This window comes from Anarhichas minor, unplaced genomic scaffold (assembly GCF_050575085.1).
Source record: "Anarhichas minor isolate MPS153535 unplaced genomic scaffold, ASM5057508v1 ptg000002l, whole genome shotgun sequence".
Classification (NCBI taxonomy): Eukaryota; Metazoa; Chordata; class Actinopteri; order Perciformes; family Anarhichadidae; genus Anarhichas; species Anarhichas minor.
Window position 1 is genome coordinate 2,224,375 of NW_027466448.1, and position 24,113 is coordinate 2,248,487.

The 24,113-nt window shown below is 44.1% G+C and overlaps 1 protein-coding gene across 4 annotated transcripts; it reads left to right on the plus strand.

Moving 5' to 3' along the window:
* The first annotated feature begins 283 nt into the window (after nucleotides 1-283).
* On the plus strand, nucleotides 284-19,044 carry tnca (tenascin Ca). 4 transcript variants are annotated; one of them, XM_076096776.1, is made up of 28 exons: nucleotides 284-776; nucleotides 1,604-2,917; nucleotides 3,246-3,509; nucleotides 3,613-3,728; nucleotides 4,674-4,827; nucleotides 5,755-6,024; nucleotides 6,440-6,625; nucleotides 6,717-6,806; nucleotides 6,996-7,259; nucleotides 7,581-7,982; nucleotides 8,672-9,100; nucleotides 9,463-9,738; nucleotides 11,059-11,331; nucleotides 11,492-11,764; nucleotides 11,866-12,138; nucleotides 12,835-13,152; nucleotides 14,119-14,391; nucleotides 14,633-14,755; nucleotides 15,122-15,265; nucleotides 15,465-15,584; nucleotides 15,833-15,976; nucleotides 16,086-16,216; nucleotides 16,789-16,921; nucleotides 17,281-17,432; nucleotides 17,512-17,608; nucleotides 17,697-17,858; nucleotides 18,549-18,712; nucleotides 18,934-19,044. In XM_076096776.1, the coding sequence occupies exons 1-28, from the start codon at nucleotides 299-301 to the stop codon at nucleotides 19,042-19,044; spliced, it is 7,134 nt and encodes a 2,377-aa protein (XP_075952891.1). In that variant the 5' UTR covers nucleotides 284-298. The 4 variants fall into 4 exon arrangements, with proteins under 4 accessions (XP_075952891.1, XP_075952969.1, XP_075953041.1 ...); XM_076096854.1 differs by lacking the exons at nucleotides 7,581-7,982; nucleotides 8,672-9,100; nucleotides 11,059-11,331; ... (2 more) ...; nucleotides 12,835-13,152; nucleotides 14,119-14,391 and having other exon boundaries at nucleotides 299-776; XM_076096926.1 differs by lacking the exons at nucleotides 7,581-7,982; nucleotides 8,672-9,100; nucleotides 9,463-9,738; ... (2 more) ...; nucleotides 11,866-12,138; nucleotides 12,835-13,152 and having other exon boundaries at nucleotides 299-776.
* Nucleotides 19,045-24,113: the final 5,069 nt, after the last annotated feature.

Consider the following 24,113-nt stretch of genomic DNA (forward strand, 5'->3'; position numbering starts at 1 on the left):
TTTAACAGTGTTTTTTGGCTTGTGACACATAAAAACAAAGCATATCTATTCCAAACCTATCCGACTATTGGGTCTCTTATTGGCTTCTTCCATCAGCCAGGATGTAAACATCAGATAGCAAGTGTTGTTGTTGTTCCCGAGTGTAAAAATCCTTAATATGTTTTGACTAATCGTTGCAGCTTTACATTTGTGTGATGAAATACTTTCATTCTGTCTTACAGAACCCTCACCTTAACTAAGGATTGGCCTTCATTCAGAGGTTCAAACGGATATTTATTTCACTAATCCCACATCTAACATGGGTACACGAGGCGTCCTGAGCTGCCTCCTCCTGACCGCTTTGCTCAGTTTATCAAACGCTGGTCTCGTTAAGCAAATCCTCCGGCATCGACGACAGACTCTGGAGCCCTCTCAAGAACATAACATCACGCTGCCGAGTGCGGACCATCCCGTGGTGTTCAACCACGTCTACAACATCAATGTTCCTGCCAGTTCCCTGTGCTCGGTGGACCTGGACGCTCCAGAGAGCACGCAGCTCCGTCCTAAAGATGCAGCGGTCTCCTCGGGCGAGCACATCGCCGAGCACACGGTCGATGGGGAGAACCAGATCGTCTTCACCCACCGCATCAACGTACCTCGGCAGGCCTGTGGTTGCGCCGAAGACCTGCCCGGCCTGAAAGTCCTCATGAGCCGACTGGAGATGCTTGAAGGAGAAGTTTCAGCACTTAGAGATCAGTGCAACGGTGACGGGCCCTGCTGCGGTGCACAGGCCACGGGTAGGTGTCGTTTGTCTGTCGTGCTTTGTCTGGTATGTAGCTTACAGCAAGTACGGTAAAATAATCCTTTGTTTCTCTCAAACCGCATTGGAAAGTGCTACGTTAAGAATACCACACAGCACTGTTCCATTCATCTGTTGGGGAGTTCAGGAATCCAGTGTGGGGGTGTAATACTCTCCAGTTTGAAAGGGCCTTTATTTGGCTCAAATGCCATGAGATACAGTTGCTGCATATCAATGAACGTAAAAAGGTCTTCTCTTCTAATAGCTGCTGAAATAAGCTTTGGACCGTTTCTGAGTGATGCACTCGTAAAGGAAGAGATTAACATTTGGGAGATAGGATATTCGCTTTCCTGCTGACAGTTAGAGGAGATCGATGCCATCGATATATAAAGCCAGCTGCTGATTAGCTTACCTTAGCATAACGCCTGGAACAAAAAACAACCAAGAAATAGTCCTGCAGGTAACCCTCCATAAAATAGTCCTGCAGGTAACCCTCCACTTTTTTTTTTTTACCCTTTGATTTTTCTACGATTTAAAGCCACAACGGGAAAACCAAACACTGGCTTTATTTTTTTCATTACTTGAATGAAAACGTAGAAACCCTTGAAAAGGGAAAGGTGAGCAGAGGGGATTTGAGTTGACTAGATGCCACTTATTCCTACACACTTGTCCTTTAGGTTGAGTGGTATCGATCTTCTCATCTAACTCTCAAGAAAGCAAATAAGCTATTGCTTCAATGCCAGAAACTCAAGTTGATTGCATATTCAACAAAACTTTGTAATTGAATTGGTAAAAATTGCATTGGTCTTTATTTTCTTATCAAAGGTGAGGTGGGAACTAAACCTTACTGCCACGGTCATGGTAACTACAGCGCTGAAACCTGTGGCTGCATATGTGAGCTGGGCTGGAATGGACCCAACTGCACCAAACCCGATTGTCCCGGTAACTGCCAGAACCGGGGCCACTGCGTTGACGGAAAGTGTCAGTGCTTCAAGGGCTTCGCCGGAACAAACTGCTCGACCCAGGTCTGCCCTGCGGACTGCGGAGCACACGGCCAGTGTGTTGGAGGTGTTTGCATCTGCTCGGATGGTTTCCTCGGCGAAGACTGTTCGCAAACCAAGTGCCTCAACAACTGTCTTGGCCGCGGTCGCTGTGAAGATGGAGACTGCCTGTGTGACGAACCCTGGACCGGCTCCGACTGCTCTGAACTCATCTGTCCCAAAGACTGCTACGACCGCGGACGCTGCGAGAACGGCACCTGCTACTGCGACGAGGGGTACGCCGGGGAGGACTGCGGACAACGCACCTGCACCAACAACTGCCACGGTAACGGTTACTGCGTGGACGGCCAGTGCGTCTGCGCCGCCGGCTTCAGCGGAGACGACTGCTCTCGGCTCACCTGCCTCAACGACTGCAACGACAGGGGCACGTGCTTCAACGGGATGTGTATCTGCGACATCGGCTATCAAGGCGCAGACTGCAGCCAGTTGGCGTGTCTGAACAACTGTAACAACAGAGGCCAGTGCGTAAACGGACAGTGCGCCTGCGATGTCGGCTTCCGGGGAGAAGATTGCGCTGACCTTTCCTGCCCAAACGACTGCCTGCACAGGGGGCGCTGTGTTAACGGCCAGTGCGTGTGCGAAGAGGGATTTGCCGGAGAGGACTGCAGCATCAGGACCTGCCCCTCGAACTGCTACGGCCACGGCGAGTGCATTGAGGGACATTGTGTGTGCCATGCGGGCTTCACCGGCGAGGACTGCGGTGAGCTGAGCTGCCCCAGCAACTGCCAAAACCGCGGCCGATGCGTCGACGGGCAGTGCATTTGCGATGAGGGCTTCTCCGGAGAGGACTGCAGTCAGAAGGCGTGTCCCAACGACTGCCTGGCCCGGGGCAACTGCGTGGACGGCAAGTGCGTCTGTCGGGAAGGCTACTCGGGAGACGACTGCTCTGTCCACGTCTGTCCTGGCAACTGCAACAACATGGGGCACTGCGTCGACGGAAGGTGCACGTGTGAGAGTGGATATGAAGGAGAAAGCTGCGCAGAGCTGAGCTGCCTCAACAGCTGCCAGGACAAAGGCCGCTGTGTGAACGGTCAGTGCGTCTGCGATGAAGGATACATCGGAGAAGACTGCTCAGAAGGTAAGAAGCTCTGTTTAATTCACCGCAGAAACACGGACACAAAAAGAATCTGAAAGAAACTTTCCATGTGTTAACTAGTTGTACCGTAAAATCAAATCCGGGGTGATGTAATGTCCTCTTATTCTCAAAATTCACTCATCTCGAGAGAATCTATTTCAGTGAATATAAAAGAGGTTTGTCGGTTCGTGTATTGCCCTTGTCAGCACTTTGTTCCCAATTGTTTTTGGCAGTTCTTTACACCACAGCCAGATGTGGCTCTGGGGTTTGCATAAGCTCTGTGTGGTGATTGAGGTAACGAGGAAACACCATTCTGCTTCCCCCCCTCCAGTGTCTCCTCCAAAGGACCTGACTGTTGGCGAGGTCACCACTGACACGGTGGACCTGTCCTGGGACAACGAGATGCTGGTGACAGAGTACCTCGTGACGTACGTGCCCACCAGTCCTGGTGGTCTTCAACTGGAGTTCGCTGTGACAGGAGACAAAACGGCGGCCACCGTCAGAGAGCTTGAACCCGGCATCGAGTACCTGATCAATGTCTACGCTGTTCTGAGCAACAAAAAGAGCGTCCCTATCAGCGCGAGGGTGGCCATGGGTACGTCACAGGCGTCCTCATGCTGGTTTAATGTGAATAAATACAGAAGAACAAGTTGATGTGGCTCAGCTGACAATGATTATTTCTGTTTCCGACTCTCCAGAGCTTCCAAAGCCAGAGGGTTTAATATTCAAATCAGTGAGAGAGACCTCAGTGGAGGTGATGTGGGACCAGCTGGACATCCACTTTGATGGCTGGGAGATCTATTTCCGCAACACGGTCAGTCTGCCCGTCTCTTTTGAAGGCTCGCCCGGGTTTTTTATTAAGCGACTGGGGAAAAAGTGAGAGGTGATAAATCTGTACCAGCTTATTGGAAGTCTCAGCGAAACATGGATTTATTTCAGTGCTAACCATTTAAAATTGCTTTGACATGTGGAAAAAAACCCTCAGTGAGGGCAAGGTCTGGATGTCACTGCGGGTAAATCCGAGGCAATAATGCTTTGGAAATATATTACTGTGCCAGCTGATAAGTTGGAGGCCTTTTTAAATTATGCTGCAGAGTTTTCATCCATTTTTTAAACATGTATGTCCTTTCCTGACCTTCGAGTTAATTTTGATAACGAGCTGTGTGATGTAGTTTACTTCACGACGGTCCTCTGTCCTCTTATACATTTCCTGTGACAGCTGCTGCGTCATGCAGACATAAACGCTGAGAGTTTTATGAGAAGATTGATACCACTCTCATGTCTGTACACTAAATATGAAGCAGCAGCCAGTTAGCTTAGCTTAGCATAAAGACTTGAAACAGGTGGAAACAGCTAGCCTGGCTCTGTATGAATGAAACCAAAACAAGACACAGCTTTTGTACGGATTGGTTTGATTTAGCTTTAGAGGTAAAGGTAGGATAATTCCTTTATATCTTTGGACAGAGCTAGGCTAGCTGTTTCCACTTGTTTCCAGTCTTTATGCTAAGCTAAGCTAACAGTCTGCTGGTTCGAGCTTCAAATTCACAGACGGATATAAGAATGCTTATATATAATGCTTAACCCTCGATAAGAAAGAAAGTAAGCCTAAAAATGTTGAACTGTGTTTTTCTATCAAACGGCCAGAAATCTAAATGCAGACCAGCTGGAGGTTCACTTACTTATTTTCTCGCAGTGATCTGGTCTCTTCTGTGCACGTCCTCGACAGGATATTTTACATTCGTCTTTTCTGTCCTTGCAGAAAGAAGAAAACGGAAAGGTGGTGAGCACCCTTCCACCTTCTCAAAACCAGTTTCTCCAGTCAGGCCTTGGACCGGGACAGGAGTACGAAGTCTCCGTTAGCATCGTCAAGAACAACACCAGAGGTCCCCCAACATCCAAAAAAGTCACTACCAGTGAGTCTCACGGTTGTAAACAAACAATTTCTCACCACTTTGGATTAAATAGACTGAACCGGTGAGATCAAATATGTTTACAATTATCCAGCTTCTACCTAAGAAAAGTTCAGATACGATTATGTCATTTTCCTGCTCTGCCTGGCAGCTATTAGCAGTTTGGGAGGATACAAAAAAAACCTTCACTTCAGTTGAGCAGTGAGTTAAAAAAATAATACATTAATGTCAAAGTGAAATTCCATAATGAAAAGAAGAGTGATAACCGGAAATCCCCGCTGGCTCTCCATAGTTCCATCTAACAGAGAAGAGTAATGACTCAGACACGTTGAGTCTCACCCGAGCATGACCACATTATAGGTTTTTGTTTTTTTCACTTTCACTAAATCTAGTTTCATTGTGCACGGAAAAGACGTCATTTCTGATGTCATTTATTTGTGTAGGTTGAAACTAAACGTGGTTTCCAGGGATGAATGATGGAAGTAAAGTTAAACCTTTCGTACCCCTTTGTACCCCCAGAGGTGCTTTTAACACGGAGAAAAGATGTCTCCTCCACATGTAAACACAGGAGGTTTGTCAAGTAGTAGTGTAGAGTGAAAGGGAACCACATTATATTTCATTATAGCCTTTTTCCTTGTTGATCCAAGTTATTGCTTTGTATTATGAGAGAGCCAAGTTAAGCTTTATAGGAGCTGTTTTTATGCATAAAGGGTAAAAAAAAAACATAGCAGGAGTGTTAATGTTTGGTCTCACACCAATGCTGACTGAGACTTTGTCTTGATCTGATTTGTGAATGTCGCTATTGGAAGATAAATCATTCCTCCACAGGCAGAATAACAATATTCTTTTATAGTTGAGAACAACTTTGTAGACTTTTCTCTCCCTCGAAGTCCCACTCATTTCTGCCTCCCCCTTGCCTCCCACCCTTAGAGATCGACGGCCCCCGGCAGGTGGAGGTGAAGGACGTGACGGACTCCTCTGCTCTGGTCGGCTGGTCTCAGCCGGCGTCTCCCACGGACAGACTCACCATGTTTTACGGGCCCAGCTCCGACCCCTCGGATGAAACCAGAGTGGAGATTTCCCCCCCGGACAAGCAGCACAGCATCGACGGCCTGAGGCCAGACACGGAGTACAAGGTGTCGCTCGTCTCCAGGAGCGGAGGGCTCACCAGTGACCCTGCCATCGTCACATTCACTACAGGTAGGCTTGTGACGGCTTATTTATATTTTCAATTGCTTTATAGCTGCAATTATATGGATGACATGCATGAAAAACATAATGCAAGGTCAAAATGTTGTGGTGAATACTGAAGTTATGGTGATGTTTTTTTCATTGTCAATAAATCCCAGGAAAAGACCAAAAATATAATTGTATCCTACCAACAAGTAGGTGTATCAAAGCCTGATATATCTTCTTATATATTTGTATGAAAGGTGCTACACAACTAAAGTTTGATTGATTGATAGGCATACATCTGTTTGCATACTGCAATCTGGAGTGGCCCAATTTCCAATAATAGGCAAAATAATACATAAAATTGTCTGTGTGAATCTGAAGTTTGTTAGCAGAAAAGTATTTCTCCTGATGTGATGATGAATGTATTTACCCCCGTTAGCCCTGGACGCCCCCGTGGACCTGCTGGCTGTGTCCCAGACGGACGACAGCATCACTCTGGAGTGGACCAACAGTCAAGCGGATGTTGGCAGCTATCTGGTAAAATACAGTCCCATCTCCGGAGCGACTCACGGTGAGGAGCTGTTCCCACGAGGACCAGGGGACACCACGAAAGCTACCATCACTGGTAAGGCTCAAACATGTATTAAGTGCGAGCACACATGACTTGCGTTAGTCATACCACGTGGTCATTCTCCTTCTATCCCTCTGTGCTGCAGGGCTAAACCCGGGGACAGAGTATGGGATTGGTGTGACTGCGGTGAAGACCGAGAGAGAGAGCCTCCCTGCTACTACAAATGCCGCAACTGGTGAGAGACGCTGTCCAAACAGCCGTCCCTCACACCCCTTCATAAACACACAGGCGGACATGTTTGTTGATACAAATTGGGTGACAAAATTAAACTAACTGTGGGGGTGGAAGTGATTTATGATTTGTGTTGAGCATGCAACAGAAGTGAGCCAATTTTACACACTTAATATTTTCCCTTCTTTGTCAGATATCGATCCTCCCAGAGATTTGGAAGAAGTCGAGTCCACAGAGACGTCCCTCACTTTGAGGTGGCGGAAACCTCGGGCCAAGGTTGGCGCCTACCGGCTGGTGTACGTCTCCAGGGATGGACAGGTCGGGGAGGTGGAGATCCCGCCCACAGCGACTAGCTACGTCTTGTCCGACCTGAGTCCCGGAGTGAGCTACACCCTCACTCTGGCTGCGGAGAGGGGCTTCAAGAGGAGCACACCTGTCACTTTATCTGCATCCACAGGTGGGTAGGGAACTAGTTCACCGCAATATAATCTCGTAAATTATAACATATGTCTCGCAAAGGAGGATAAAAACAGATTCATTGTGCAAAATATGCTGTCAGAATTTCTTCTGCGCTTTAGATGAATGAAAACGACCTTTTTCTGTTCAATTTTTTGGATTTTAGTGTTTTTTTAAGTCCACCAGTATTCAGTTGGTATATTATAAATGGATGAACACCACAGATTTGAAGACTTTGCTGCCAACAAACGCCAAGAAAATGAGATGCACTTACACCTAAATGATGCTTTCTTGATTTGTGCCTTTTTGTTTTTTCTTGTAGCCTCTTTCACATTTTATTTAGCTGACTCAGACGACCGTGAGCTAACGACCGCCACAGGCTCGGAGGACAATGTCATTAGCTTCGCGTATTTAGACCCCTCCGAGTCCCAGTTCTCAGTCGAGACGGAGCCTGAGGACGAGCTCGGGGAGCTGACAATCTCGGGCATCACGCCTGATGGATTTGACCTCACGTGGAAACTAAAGGCTCACGGCGTCTATGATAGTTTGACAGTAGGATATAAAGACACTCAGCGATTATGGGATGCGAGAGAGGCCCAACTTCCTGGAGATGCCACTGGCTCTAGAATCCAGGGCCTGAATGCATCGACAGAGTATCAAATAAAACTTTACGGAATTACCAGTAGCCAAAGATCTGCGCTACTTGAAGCTGTTGCAGTCACAGGTATAAGCTCGTCTTTTAGTTTATAGGGACACTTTGTCCCGTTTTCGTTTTGCATAGAGGACGAATAGTTGTTTAGCGGTATGATTTGCATGCTGGTATTTTACTCATTGAGATCATAGCTTCCATCATGCATGACAGAATGAAATCTACAGTTCAGATGCCGTCCGTCCCGATTTCCTCCTGCATTTGGGCTTTTAAATGCAACCATTTTTCTCTCTGAAAGCTCATTCCATCTGCATCATTCATCGTCTCCATTTTAGAATTAAATTATCCTCCAGCAAAATTACAACATATGTCACTCGCATGACAAAATAAAAAGTGACTCGGAACTTCTTTAGAACAGCAGCAATGAAAGTGGCTGTGCATGGCTTCACCTTCTATTTGAAGACAACTGTGTACTTCCACTCTGGTGGACTACTCAAAAGGCTTCAAACATTAATGCCGCTGCCTCTAGCGCCATTAATGCCCGAGCTGTTGCTTGATGATAAAGTCTGCGGTCCTGGAAATAACTGGGGCGATAAGAGACGAGAAAATAAGAGAATAAGGTTGTCAAGGACAGAATTATTTTAGTTGAACTTTACAATATGTTGTTCTTATTTTAACCCAGTTTCTTCTTCACAGGTTTGTTTTTCAGTCATCAACAGATCTGGTGACAAATTCATTCATTAACCTGCTTTTATTCACATTAGCACCCAAGCCTACCTCTCCAGATGTTCTTATGCTGAGCATCAAAGATGCCCCAACAACTGCTCTGGATATCGGAGCAGCTCAAATCCCAGATCCCCTCCGTCCTCTAAACACTCCCGATGCCGGTACCACGAGCTCTGGTGCCGAGCCTGAAAGCTCGAGCCTGGACGTATTGGGGGACCTCGCGGCCCACGTCACCTCCACCAGCGTGGGCCTGGCTTGGTCGGCGCCTGACGAGGCGTTCGATAGCTTTTTGGTGGAGCTCAGTGCTCCGGCGTCAGGGGCGACACAAGCTCATGTGATCACACTACCAGGAAGTGTGAGGGACACTGAAATAGAGGGTTTGTCCCCCTCCACACGATATCGTATCACATTGCAAGGGCTGGTGGAAGGGAAGCGATCTTTACCTCTCAAAGTTTTTGCTACTACAGGTACATGGAGTAAATGTTTTCTTTTTTTGTAGGCATTCATCACAACCCGTCATCCTCTTTCATCCCAAATGTTCCTTTGCTTTGCCTCTGAGTATAGGGCCGCAAATACATTTATTTCATGTTTAAGTCATATTAATTTGAGAAAAAAGTTGTAACATTTCATTGACATTTTTCTGGTACTTTTTTTCAGAATAGTTCGTCTTTAATCCTGAATTCTGATATTAATTTTTCTCTCACTGTGGCCCAACTTCTCCGTCGCACTTATTGTGAGACGAATATTGTGAAAAGTTATGCGAGAGTCATTTTTACAGTCCATCTATCCATTCAGTTGACCCCCCCACTCTGATCTGTCTATCTACCAGAGGAGCTGAAGCCCATGGTGGTGAACCTCACCACCTCTGACATTACATGGGACGGCTTCACTGCGTCCTGGAGCCCCACCGGGGGGGAATTTGACAGCTTTGTCATTGAGGTAACAAACTTGGAGAATTTCGAAGAGAGCCAGAACCTCAGTCTGTCCGGGGACGCTTTCAGCCTGGGCATCTCCGGGCTGAATCCCAACACCAGCTACCTGGTTGGCCTGTTTGGGATGTATCAGGGCTCCTTCCTTGAACCCGTGTACACTGAAGCCACCACAGGTACCTGCAACTCGCAGCATTTTTGTTTTTGTTTTTCTTTGGCCTCTTAACTCTTTAACTTTCTTTCCCTTTTTGATTTATAACTTTCCATTTCAGTCGGTGTCTGTGAAGCACACACAGGCACTCGAAACCTCTGCTGTCTCCACTCACAGTGGAGCGTCCACGCTGCATGAAATGAGAACGACACAATAACCTAATTCCTGTCGTCGCTGTCCAACTTAACCGTTCTTTACCCTCCAGCCACTGTTTCTGTCCAGCTGAGAGAGGGCAGGGTGATGAGGACTCGTGCCGCATCACTGAACAAAGCAAACGCCCCTCAAATGTTCACCCTTACCCCCGAACCGCTCCCTCCATCCCAGTTATACCGAAGTGCATGAAGCCCCTCCCCCTCCTCCCCCTCTACCGTCCCCTGCATCGTGGTTGAGGTTTGACGCTGATGTGCTGCAATGATTGCAAAAGTAAAACCAATAACTTTCACCTACTTTCACGCCCAGTCGCACCACGACAGCGTGACCATCTCATTTCATCCCATCAACACTCATTCAGTGAATAATTGATTAACCTTGAGGGATCATTTGCTCATGGATGTGCTCACACGTTTTGATTTTTTTTGTGTGACGAGCTCCGTTAGCTCGTGTGAGATCAGTTTGTCGATTCTGATTCAAAGTAAATATCCTCATTTCCTTTTTAACTGCTAGGTGGCAAATGATTAAACCTTCTTGTCGTTATCAAGGTAAAAAGCTGATAATATGATGTGAGGTTTACAGTGACGCCACCTTGTTTTACATCTGAATGATGCCTCATTTATCTGCTGCATGTTTTGCAAGCAACTGACTTTGTCATCGCATGTAGAAAATATGTTTTTATAAGTTTCTTTGGAGCTGTCCTCTGCTTTGAATCTCTCTGGTGCAACAGAATTGATCTCAGATCTCCCTCCACATGCATGAAAGAGATATTTTATACGATTATATTTCTTCCTTTGCCGCATTTTCACATTAATATAAACACCTGCAGGCCAGTATTCTTCAGCTTTTTTCACCTTTTATCTTTTTCTTTTTTTTTTATATATAAAAGCAATAGGCATAATTTATTTAAAAGTCAAGCTGCCAAGTTAAACCTTTTGCAAAAACATATGCATGTATTTAATCTTTTAAGCAACTCAGACTATCAGGAATTGCAAGTGGGTGGTGCTGAGTGTCCTGTAACACATCTTAATGTGATCAATCAAACCAATGAGCTACCAGTAGTTTATCACCTCTTTTAGAATGTGTTCTGCAAATTGTCTTTTAATGAAAATCTAATAATGATTTCTCTCTTTAGTGAATCAAACTGTTGTTGGCAAACTATATATCTCAAACTTAACGTCAGAGAGCTTTTCAATCTCCTGGAACGGCACTGAAGGAGAATTTGATGGTTTTATCCTGGAGATAATTGATTCTGATTGGCTGACGGAGCAAAAGGAATATAACGTATCCCGCGGTGTAAAGTCCCACGACGTAACGGGGCTCAGGCCCAGCACTGACTATGTAGCCTACGTCTACGGGACGTACAAGGGATCCCGAACCAGTGCTGTCAGTATTGTTGCATCAACAGGTATTTTGATTTTGTGTATTACAAAGAATAGGATCACCTATTATCAGATTTGTTATCTGCACTGTAGATCTGGCTCGGGCCTGTATACATAGAGACAAATACAAGCTTTCTATGTCCATAAATCAACATATTTTACATTTTTCTCTCCCCCCCTTTGTAGCTGAAGAGCCTGATTTGTCCAGGCTAGTTGTCTCTAACGTTACCTCAGACAGATTCTCTCTGTCGTGGCGGACAGGAGAGAAGGCTTTTGATAACTTTATAGTAGAAGTCAGAGAGTCTGCTTTGCCCTCGCAGGCGATGGGGCGCGCTCTGCCAGGAGACGCGCGCTCCACAGTCATGGCCGGCCTCAAAGCGCGCACTAGCTACAACATAAAGCTGTACGCCAGCGCCGGGGGCCAGAACACGCAGCCCCTGTTTGATGTAGCTACAACAGGTATCACTTTACATGCATTTTTATCTTTTTTCGCACTGCAACCACATTGTGATTCAACCAGCACAACATAACTGAAAGGCCGTGTTCTTTTTTCTGTTCAGAGGATGTCCCACAGTTGGGGCCCATAGCTGCTTCATCTGTGAGCCCACATAACCTCAGCTTGTCCTGGAGCGCTGTGTCGGGCCACTTTGATGGCTTTGTTGTCCGGGTCAGTGACCCCGAGCAGCAGTCTGATACGCTGGAGTTCAGACTGCCCGGCGAAGCCCGTAACTTTACCATCTCTAACCTGATGGACGCCACAGGCTATGATATTGAACTGTACGGTATCTCTCATGGGCGCCACACTCCCTCTGTGTTAGCCCACGCCGTCACAGGTACCACGTATTTTACTCATGTCTCAAACTCGCGTCTCTTGTAGTTGTCTGTAAAAAATGGTTTTGCATCAAAACCTTTAAAGGACTAAAGTAGCTTTTGGGGAAATGTGTCTCCTGCTATCATCTTAACATACCAGAATATCTCTCTATGCATTCCAAGCTTTAGACCTGCAGATAATAAATATTGTTGTAAGTTGCTATAAGAGCAAATTTGACATGCATCATGAGCACATATTGGTAGCATATGCATGAGATAATTTGAGTTAATAACCCCAAATAATATTAATATTTATTTCTGTTAGGTGATGATTTGGGCTAAAGCCGAAATTGTGTTAAGATGCAGTTCCACTAATAACCAGTAGATGCCCGCGTTGACTACAAAAGTCACTTTTGTACAAGATGTTTCCGTCTTCAAATCTTGAGATTCGCAACATCCTCGTTCTTGCTTTGGTTTTATGGCTCCAGATATTAAATCCAAGCTTCAAAATGTGGCGTTACGAAAGAGAGGTTGCATCCATTTTCTACTAATATTATATTCAGATCAGATGTTCCCATCGGTTTGCCTCCTGATGACCCTCACAGGAGGAACAGATTTTATGACATGCTTTTGCAATCTTTGCACACATTATCCTCCTGACGGAATCTTGTTCCCCCTCCCACACGAAAAAAAAATAAATCAAACCCACTCCTCTTCAGCTCCTTTGCCTAAAGTGGAAAACTTGGCCATTTCCAACATAACCCCCTACGGCTTCCGTGTGTCGTGGGAGGTGAAGCCGCAGCAGCAGCAGCAGCAGCCGGAGGAATTAGCCCCCTCTAGTGGCGGCTTCAGCCGTTTTCACATAGTGGTGACTGACTCTGGCTGGCTGCTGGAGCCTCAGGAGTTCACTGTGCCAGGAAACCAAAGTCACCTGGACATCTGGGGCCTCATCACCGGCATAGGCTATGAGGTCAGGCTGACCGGGGTGTCAGAGTCGGGGCTTCTCTCTCGGCCTCTGACTACAGTGGCTGTGACAGGTACCACTCACAGTGCACCGCAAGGCCCCTCCTCTTATTAAAAAACAGTGTCTACTACTGTAAATACGTGATCGATAAACTGAAGTTTCACCATCACACCCTGGCTGGTCTATAAATAGCTTTGAAATTCATGCTTTTTGTTTGATGGTTTAAAATAAAAGATGTCATCCAACGAAGTTTGCTCACCGCCATGTTTGGATGGTGAGGCTGCAGCTCGGTTCCGTGACCTAACCCTAACTCTGATTTATAACACGACTCTTCTCCACAACGATCTCACTTTTCTCTACTTTTAAGCGTTTTGCTTCGTCACCGGGAGGACGAGATGTGAAGCTCCCAAAATATGAGCAAGCAATTTTGTTTGTGTTCATATTTTAAAATGTGTTTTCCTTCAGATTTCTGATTGGCGCCACACGTACGTCTGTGGACTTTAAAGTTACTTTCACCAAGCTGCTACCTTTTGTTCTTCTCCATGCTGGTTTCATCAATCGGGTTTAAAGAAAAAAAACTTAAATGATCAGATGCTGGAAAACACTGATAAATCAACAAGACATTCTGAGCATGACATGTCAGTTGATTTAACTTCTAATCTCATTTGTTTCGTTGTCTTTGAATGCCTCGAAGACGCATGGGGCCCTCGTCTCAACCGGCGTTTGACGAAATACGTCCCAACAGAGCCCTTAGAGCCCTTTTAAGGAACGTGACCCCGGTTAACAGACGTAAATAAACATTTACAAAAAGCATCTTGACTTTTTAATCCGCCAAAACCTTTGTTGCCCGTGTGCCGTGGGGTTTTTAACTGATTTACACTAACGGACGCCTGAGCATGGCAGGTGTGGAGGTGGCTGCCGCCTGGAAAAACCTTCTTGCTCGTTTCCTGACTTCTTCCATACTTGAAGTTGATGAATATTGCTGAGGGATAAATACACCAAATCCCACTGCAACGTTATGTTTTCCTTGTCTAACCAGAGGCTGAGCTGGAGGTGGAGCATCTCTTTGTCTCGGACATCACGGCCGACGGTTTCCGTCTGTCGTGGACGGCTGACGAAGACTTGTTCGACCGATACGTGATCAAAATAAGAGACGGCAAAAGATTAGCTCACCCTCAAGAGTACAGCGTCCGCGGTGTTGACCGAACCAAGGTTTTAACTGGACTCATGAGCGGCACCGAGTATGAAATCGAGCTCTATGGCGTCACATTGGACCAACGCTCCCAACCTATTACTGGGGTTGCTCAGACAGGTATATGTATATGCAAACAACACAGCAAAGTGTGCAGTTTAAAACTAACAACTAAGCTTTTGGGAGAGATGAGAACTGAAGTCCCACTAATCATCTTCATCCCTCTGGTGTAGGCTTCACTCCATGTCTCACTCTGATGGATCCTCCCAGCGTCTTCCTTTCTTGCGATGTTATTGGACACATTTTCTTCACTTTAACTCATCTTTTTTTGTCCTGTGCATATCCATCTATACTTTACTAGGCCTGAGCACTCCAAGAGGACTCATCTTCTCTGAAGTGACGGAGTCCTCGGCTGTAGTTCACTGGTCCATGCCTCGCTCTCCGGTGGATAACTACCGCATCACCTACGTGCCCTTTGAAGGAGGTAGGAGGTCAATCCGTCAGAAGACTGCTGGTTTATTTCCACATTTTAATTCACTTACACAGTTCAGCTGGAGTTGAATTTGATAGATATGTTTTTCTTTAATCGAACTGAAATGTCACAACAACTATTGGCTGGATTTCAATGACATTTTGTGTCGACATTCATGATCCCCAGAGGATGAATCCTGTTGACTTTGTTGATCATCTGAATTGGAAATGGAAGTAAAAAAAAAATAGAAATGATACAAGAGTTAGTTATGGAGTGCACTTGCAGATAAATCATCAAATCAAATGATTCTTCTATCATTTTTAATGTACATGTGTTTTTTAGTGCAGGACCCATATTTTACTCTGTTCTCCTCCACAGGAAGCCCACTGATCATGACCACGGACGGAGACGTGTTTGAGGCTTTGCTGCCCGGCATGACCCCCGGAAAAATGTACAGAGTGACTGTGAGTGCTGTGAAGGGTCTTGAGGAAAGTGACCCCAGCACCGACACTATAATCACAGGTTGGCTTTCTTCATCTTCTTCTTCTTCATCTTCTTCCTCTTCTTATTCTTCCCCTTCCTCCTCTTTCTCTTCCTCCTCTTTTTCCCCTTCTTCCTCTTCCTCTTCTATTATACAACATGTCTGTGTCAGTCCTCCCTGACTTGTACCGACGTTGGAGTCAGTTCCTAGTAAACTGAATTGTCTCTGTGTGTCCTCCAGCTTTGGACAGACCTCAGGGTCTGGCTGCAGCTAACGTCACCGACACCTCAGCCCTGTTGGTGTGGCAGCCGTCTGTGGCCACTGTTGATGGCTACGTCATTACTTACACCGCTGATACAGGTGTGTTCTCTTTCTTTTCTATCTATTATCTGCATTAGCCCTTAAAGGTGCACTCCTTAAGATTTCAATCCTGGTTGATTTTGACTTGAATGGAGAAAGTAAACAGGTTGAACCGAGAAGATGTTTGTACAGAACACAAGAGAAACAGTTTTTCTTTCAGCGTGTGTCAAAGTGTGTGTGATTGACACATTTTGCTTTGATACTGTGACGTTTGGTTAATTGATTGGTGGGTGTGTCCTGCCTTACAGTGTCCCATATGGTGGAGCATGTTTCTGGGAACACGGTGGAGTTTGAGATGGGCTCCTTGGTTCCAGGAACCCACTACACAGTTGGAGTACATGCTATGAAGGAAGCTCAGAAGAGCGACTCTGCCGTTACTGAATTCACCACCGGTAGGCTCATAGAGAGAGAGAGAGAGAGAAGCCCTGAAACTCAATGTTGTATTGATTCTTGTGTATTTTGATTAATGATAAATCTACAGTGTGTTGTTGTATTTTTCAGATGTGGATCCTCCTCGTGATCTGACGGCTGTAAACATTCAAACTGACAGTGGGACTCTCACATGGAAACCTCCGCAGGCTGCTGTGACTGGTTACACGCTCACCTTCTCCACAGCTGATGGTACAATCAGGGTGCGTACATCCCCGCATGAGTCCAATCACTGCTGTTTTCTTCTTGTTTATACCTTAAAAAAACACAGACTGCATAAATTTATGCTTACTGGCGACAATTTTCCAAAAGCCATCCTGTCATGGATTTATATAACTTCATTGTTCTCTGTTTACACCGTCAAGGAATCACTTATCAAATAAAAATTTCTTTTTTGGTGCGTTCAAGGAAACTCAGACATCTGAAATCTGCTTTTGAATGCACGACACTCAAAAAAAATCAGTTTTATGGTGTTCATGTGTTTTTATTTTATTGTGTTCTAAGTTTGATTTTTTCCCCCATAGCCCATGAATGCAACACTTTTTGGGCACCAACTGTAAATTTGTTACATAAATATTATCATGGTAAAAAATACAATATTTACCTCTGAGAAGTAGTTTTTCATACCAAAGTGAAGTCAAAATGAACCAGTCGGTATAAAAAACAGATGAGCAATCAGGCCAAACGTGCACATGTTGTGGTTAGACCTCCAGTGTGGTTCTGCTCTTTGTAAATGTCTTGTTGTCTTGTTGTGTATGCGCGTTCATGGATTCAGGAAGTGGTGCTCAGCCCGACAGCGTCCTCCTACAGCATGGCTCAGCTGACCGGCTCCACAGAGTACAACGTGAGACTTCAGGCCATCGCTGGAGCCCAGAGGAGTCGTCCCGTGACCACCGTCTTCACTACAAGTAAGGATGAAAACACATGCAAGAACACACATTTTAGTTTTTTATTTATTTGTGTGTATGCACCTAGAAAAGCAGTGTTAAGTTGCCGGTACTTTTTTTTTTTTGTAGCAGTGAAAGCTGGTGATTTGTCCAGATGCTCGATAGAAATATTTGACTTCTTCCAACATAAATTCCTTTCCTTTAACGTGATACTGCACCTGTGCTTACTTTTCATTCTGTCTGAGCTGCCAGCGATGGAAAAGCCTTTTTGTTTTTCCTTTCTTTCCTTTTCTTTCCACTCTCACACGATACTGTGTGCTGTCTCGAAGATAAAGCAGCTGAGGTCTCTGAGCTGATATCTTTTTAATATGTGCTTCTAGTTGGACAGCTGTACAGACTCCCTAAGGACTGTGCTCAGATCTTACTGAACGGAGAGACGACTTCTGGTCTGTACACCGTCTACGTGAGAGGAGAGGAGAGCCAGCCCATCCAGGTTTACTGCGACATGACCACTGATGGCGGAGGATGGATGGTGAGTGAATCAACCTTCTGGAATCCGGAAACCTGTTATAATAATTGCGAAGCTGTCGTTGACGCTCTGTGCTCTTCAGGTTTTCCTCAGACGCCAGAATGGAAAGTTGGAATTCTTCAGGAATTGGAAGAACTACACCGCTGGCTTCGGTAACATGAACGATGAGTTCTGGCTGGGTAAGAGCTCTTATTATTCACCTTCGCCTCTCTTTCTCTTTCTTACGTCAGCGCCTCTATCCAACTCACACATATTCAATTATTACAGGTCTCTCCAACCTCCATAAAATCACGAATTCTGGCCATTATGAGCTGCGAGTGGACATGAGGGACAACGGGGAATCGGCCTACGCTCAGTACGACAAGCTCACGATTGCAGAGCCAAAAACACGCTATAAAGTCTACATAGGGGCGTACAGTGGAACAGCAGGTAGGTGTTACTTTAAAGGATCAGTCGGACCTTTTTGGGGCAAACACTCTTTTGCTATTTATTTATTTATTTTTTTTTTGCCGATTGTTAGATGAGAAAAATGGTACCACTCTCTTAGTATAGCTTAGCATAAAGACTGGAAACGAGGGGAAACAGCTAGCCTGGTTCTGTCTAAAAGTAAGGAAATCAAGCTTCCAGACCTCTAAAGCTCAATGATTAAGGCTTTAAAGTGACAATCCTCAACATTTTAGTCTTGGTTGATTTGACGAAACCCAATTTACTCGGCGAGCTCTTTTGTTGCATCTTTATTTACTCTGAAATGTTGGTAGAAATAAGTTTACTTACAATGGATTACAATGGATATTCCTTAGCTTCCTAACTTTCAAAGGAGACCATGAATAGGCATAAAAGTCTTGTGGTTGAGAAGCTATTCCTGATTTAAATTTAGGCATGTTTTCTGGGCGATAGTGCCAGGGGATATGTGTAGTTATTGATCTCCAGATGTCCTCAGATTTTGTTACTTTTAAACAGAGACAGGATAGCTGTTTATGCTAAGCTAAGCTAATAGTCTCCTGGCTTAAGCTTTATACTAAACACACTTAAAGAAACGCCGCCATGACACTACTTATTAGTCTTTAATTGAATAATGAGCTGTGTTTTCTGAGCTTTGCTCTTAAACATTTCCACCAGGCGACTCGATGACGTACCACCAGGGTCGACCCTTCTCCACCTTCGACAACGACAACGACATTGCCGTCACCAACTGCGCCTTGTCGTACAAAGGTGCCTTTTGGTATAAAAACTGTCATCGTGTCAACCTCATGGGAAAATACGGTGACAGCAGTCACAGTAAGGTACGTACATTTGATGTCATGAGGCCTTAGATATTACTTTTATCGCTCAGCATAGGGATGATATTTTACTCCAACATTTCTGACGTCCTTTTAAATGTTTACGCCTCATCTTTTTTTGGTGTTAAAAAGACACGTTTGTGATTTGTTGAATGTCCCGTTTAAGGAAAGACGACTCTTGACGCGTTAGATGTCTCACGATCTGCATTGTGTATTTTTTGCAGGGGATCAACTGGTTCCACTGGAAGGGCCATGAACACTCAATTGAATTTGCCGAGATGAAGATTAGGCCGGCCAACTTCAGAAATTTTGAGGGCAGAAAAAAGCGATCGTAGACTCGCGAACCCCCGTCATCATCTATGCCTCATCTCCCCCCCCCCCCCCCCCCCCCCCCACACACACACTCTTGAGCCTCGATGGCAGTCATGAACTTCCGTGTTCCCCCATCATCAAATCATTCTGTAAAGTCCACACAAAACAAAAGACAATCATGCTGAATGTAATTCAAACTATGGAATGAACCTGGTGACATTTACGCCAAAGAATCGGACCGTTTTTTGTGTCGCTCTCCCAAATTTGGCACTGTTGCGTATGTGTTATTGTATATTTGAAAGAAGCGATGAGTTTGATGAATGGGCATACGGTACATGTGTCATTGGGACCAAACATCTGTTATCGTATGAGGAATTCATTGTAAAATTGTGTAAATGAATCGGTCACATGTCAAGGGCACATAGTCAGAAGGCGTCACACCCTCTAAAACAACGTAAAGTTAATTCACTGTTCATTATGAGTTATAGGGTAAATTAAGAAAATGACACATCTTAATGAATATAATGACGTGTATTTACTGTACAACCAAGAGACCATTTGGAGACCACTAATACCACTGAATTCATATTTAAATTTTGATAGAAAGATGCTCTGTAACCTTCAATACAAATAAAAACATTGGTTTGATAAAAGTGTATGTGAACTCTTTAAAAACGAAAGAAGACAAGTTTATATGATTTCCTCTTTGGTGCCACTAGATGGCAGTGTTTACTCTCCATGCAAAACGGTAAGATGTACTTCTATGTAGATGTACCTTTATGTGGTTGTTGTGCTACTTGGGATGATATTTTACAGAGCTTTCAAAAATATGAATTATTTATAGGCTTAAAGAATTTCATTCAGTCCTCTAAAAAATAAAATTTCAGTTTATCAATTGTATAGCAGGAGTAGGGAGTTACTCTCAAACAAGAAACTTTAAAACTCTTAATATTGACTTTGCTGTCTGGGGACTTTTATGAACATGCATGAAACCAAGCCTTGGTTTGAACTTGTTCTTTGATAATCCTGTTAGACGGCCACTCACTGGCTTTAGTGCAGCCTCGTATTTATGTATCGGATCTATTCCATGTTTCCAAAGTCCAAAAATCTGTGTTATCTTTATTTATTTATTTTTTGCAACTGTAGCCCTTTGGAGCCTTTTTGTGCAAGCGGCACAAGGTTTAAAAAAATCAATATCTTTGCTCTGCACTTCAAATCCATATAGTTTAGCTTCCAGATTCTGAAGTCCTCACCTGTAACTAGGGGAGACTTTGGTGTCGGAAGACTTCCCAACTTCTTGGAAATAACACGAGTGCTTTAAGTGAGAGATGATTGAATTGTATATGAAAGATCTGCATGTTCTACTTCTCTCCTGCTGCACGCAGTACTGGTTCTTTCCAGTCTTTCAACATCCTGCGGGCGACCGACCCTCCCTCATTGATCGTTCGTGTTGCTCTGCAGCCACCTCAGTGTCCTCTCTTTTTTTAGTACAGCGTGTTTGTTTTGAAGCCCACTTTAATGGCTACATTTGGTCCGATCTTCCCTGCATCCGATCTTCCTCGAGGTCAATCAGACCCGGACTGAATGTTTGGTTGAGTCCATATCACAGCAGGAAGTTTCTGAGTATATTCGTGCTGTTCAGAGAGAAGCCCGACACTCTCAGCTGTCGAGGGTCTAGTGTGTTGGAACATGTAGTCAGAATATGACTGTGAGGAATGAGGAGATACTAGATGTCGGCTGGCACGGAGCTGGGACTTTTCCGTATGAAGTTCAGGATTTAGAAATAACTCTTGACTTGGATTTCTACGAATGCAAAACGCTGAGCTCAGATTTCATCCCGAGATGTTTTTAAATGAGGCCTCGGAGGTCATGACTCAAGTGCACTTGTAATAAAGCTCCGAAGAGTATCTGTAATATCTTACCCCTCAATGTTTAGGAGGAGATCAGATTATGCAATTGTCTGGCACTTGTGTTTGTCAAAATCAGCAGCACCATATTTCCCATGACCCTCGATTACTTCCTGTCGCCAGGAGGACAGATAAGAGCCGATAGCGGCCCCTGTTCAGAGACCATATGTATTTTGATGGGTTGTCTTGGTGAAATATCCCCAAATCAAGCAGATTTTCCAGAAAGCTAAACAAGGAAATTTTAGATTGCTATTGTTTTTAGCCTTTCTGGTGGCGTGGCTCTAGAGATGGCAATGTCTGCCTATTGGTCGTTTTTTTGTCACGGTGCCCAGACGATGAATCCTGATCACGTTGGTGATCCTCTAGATTTTTTCCTCGAGCACCACCATGACGCTCACATTTGTCACATTTGGTACGACATTCATGGTCCCCAGATGGTGAATTGTAACACCTTTGGCGTTCAGGTGGAAACTATTTTGTGTAATTTGGTTTATGACAAGATACCTGCAAATGTTAGCATGCTAACACGCTAATCTAAGTGGATGGACGTTATGCGTGCTAAATATCAGCATGTTGGCATGCTGATGCTAGCATTTAGCTGCTAGCGTGACTACATTCATTGATAAATAAATTATATCAAACGTTTATAAAAGTGAAATGAGGATTTGACACCCACAAGCTCAATTTGGGCAGATGCTTAGAAAAACACTAACTAGTTTTTTAAGTGGCCGTTTTGTACTAAATTCACAAAATTCACAATTTATTTATTTTTCATTTTACAGCACATGGTTGCACAAATAAATGCAAGTTGCAGCCCCTTCACACAACACACACATAGAGGATATTTATAAATATTTCCATTGGAAAAGTATAAAATAAAACAACATATACTATATACCTATACACGTATACACAGAAGGAATGTACAGTGTGTGCAATGTCTGCTTGATATGAGTATTTTAAATCTTTTTTTAAAGACGATTATTTATAAAGTCCATGCTTGTGTTAGCATTTAGCTCAAAGCCTAAAGGTGCCTCAATACAGCCTCACTGTTAGCTGCTAACAGTTAGCATCGCTGTAGACTTGTCTTGTTTGCATTTAATATATCTTCACTAGAAAGTATAACTAACCGTATAAACCTGCTGTGCAGCTGCGTCCTATTTAGGGTAATAGGGTAATGTATACCTCCCAGGTATGGCTGCAGTTCAACAAGGACCTGCCTCAATACATGTGAACCAAAATTAGCCAACAGTTCTCAGAACTGTCACGGTGTTGCTACACATTGTGATACAACTTGTTTGCACAGTGTTATATCATTGTTTGCACAAAGAGCTGCCTCACATTTACACAGCCAACTCAGCAACCTGCTAATGCAACGACCAGTCTGACTTCACGCCGTCTGCTTTCTATTCAGTTAAATTACACTTTATCATGTTTATTATTCGTGTATGATTGGCTGCTGTTTTTCAACGTGCAGAAAAGTGGGTGTGGGTGTAAAATATGTTCTGAAAGCAACGCTCTACATTGATAGAGGTCAAATAGGAGCCAAAATAAGGTGCTAGTTGAGCAAAGGTTAGTCTGTTACCTAAAAAGAAAATCCCTGTTTGCATGAGTCACGCCATGCAGCCTCGCAGAAACACGCTGGGCTGCCATTAATCATGTTTTTCAAGGAAACTTTTTCCCAAGAGTTTGTGCTATATTTGAATTGGCACTGCCCTGAGGTGCAGAGTCCCTGGCACTATGTGAACATGGATCTAAATCATCTGCTCACGGCCTTGTCAGTGCACTCCACACACTGTTTTCCACTCCACCCTCACACATATGCTCAGTGTGCTGAGATTGAAGATAACTCTGGGAAATATAAAGAAATATACTTTAATATTGTATTCAAGCCTGCAGACATAATATGAATAATTTAAATGATCTTTTTGACTGTTTTAAAATCTAGGTTGTGGTTTTTTTCATAGTCATACGTGGTACTTTTACTTTGACTTTGAATGAAGGACTTTTACTTGTAGCAGAGTATTTTTTTTGCTCTGCAATTTTTGCTTTTGTAAAAGATTTGAGTACTTCTTCCACTACTGTTTATTACTGCCTGCATGTGTTTGGTGACGATCATTGTATGTAGGAATAGTTCACGTTAAAGGGTCATAAAAAGATTACAAAATAACATCTTATAGTCTAATAAAAAGTACAATATTGGCTTGCAAAGTGTAGTGGAGTAAAAGTATAAAGTAACATAAAATGAAAATTCAGTAGGAATTATCCTCTGAGCATCAGGAATGTCTGCAGAAAATGTCATGGCAATCACTCTAATAGTTGTTGAGTCATTTGGGTGTGGAGCCATGCTGCTAACATGTTAAAACAACCCTGTTAGAGCACATAACTCTGAACCTTTTTAGAAAAATGGAAGAAAACCAAACAATTTCAACTTTTTTGACACCAGGCGGGGTGTAAAGACAATATTCATCCATCAATCCAGAAGTTGATTGTGATGCAATGTCTTTATTTCCACCATGAAATGATGCACAGCTCTTTTTGTGCTCAATAGAGTCGCGTACATTCACACAAGGGATTGTGGGAAATTATATCCCATTCTATCGTCATTAATCGTTGTGATCATCTCCTGACATCTGTGGCCTTCAACAATGGGTGCAGCAACCCGGCGTGTCATCAAAATGAAATCATGGAAAATAAGAGAGGGGTCAGTGACCTCCCATGTGCTTACAACATGCATGTGGGGGCGGGGGCTTTGTGACCCATCAAGATGGCGAGTGATCTCCTCTAATGGATCCCTATTCCATAAAGAGCTCATTTAGTTAATCACTGAGGATTTGATCAGAATTGATCAGAATTTGCGGAGCAGTTGCATGCAAAGCCTCGAGACCAGATGTCTGACCTCTGATTAAAAGCCAAGAAAGCAGAGCCGACAGCTACATTATGATGAATTATTTGAGCTTCAAAAGCTATTTTTAACCTCTTTTGTTCTGTGAACAGTAGCTTTCCTTCCATTTTAGCCCAAATTAAGTGATCTTGTAATCACTCACATGGCTGTGCATGTTCATTCCTCCTTATAGCTTTACATTGAGAGCATTAAGGCGCAAATACATTTTATTAGGTCGCTGCAGATGTACGTCAAGTTGGACCGCAGCCTAAGAGGATTGTAGCTGTTTATAGCATGCATG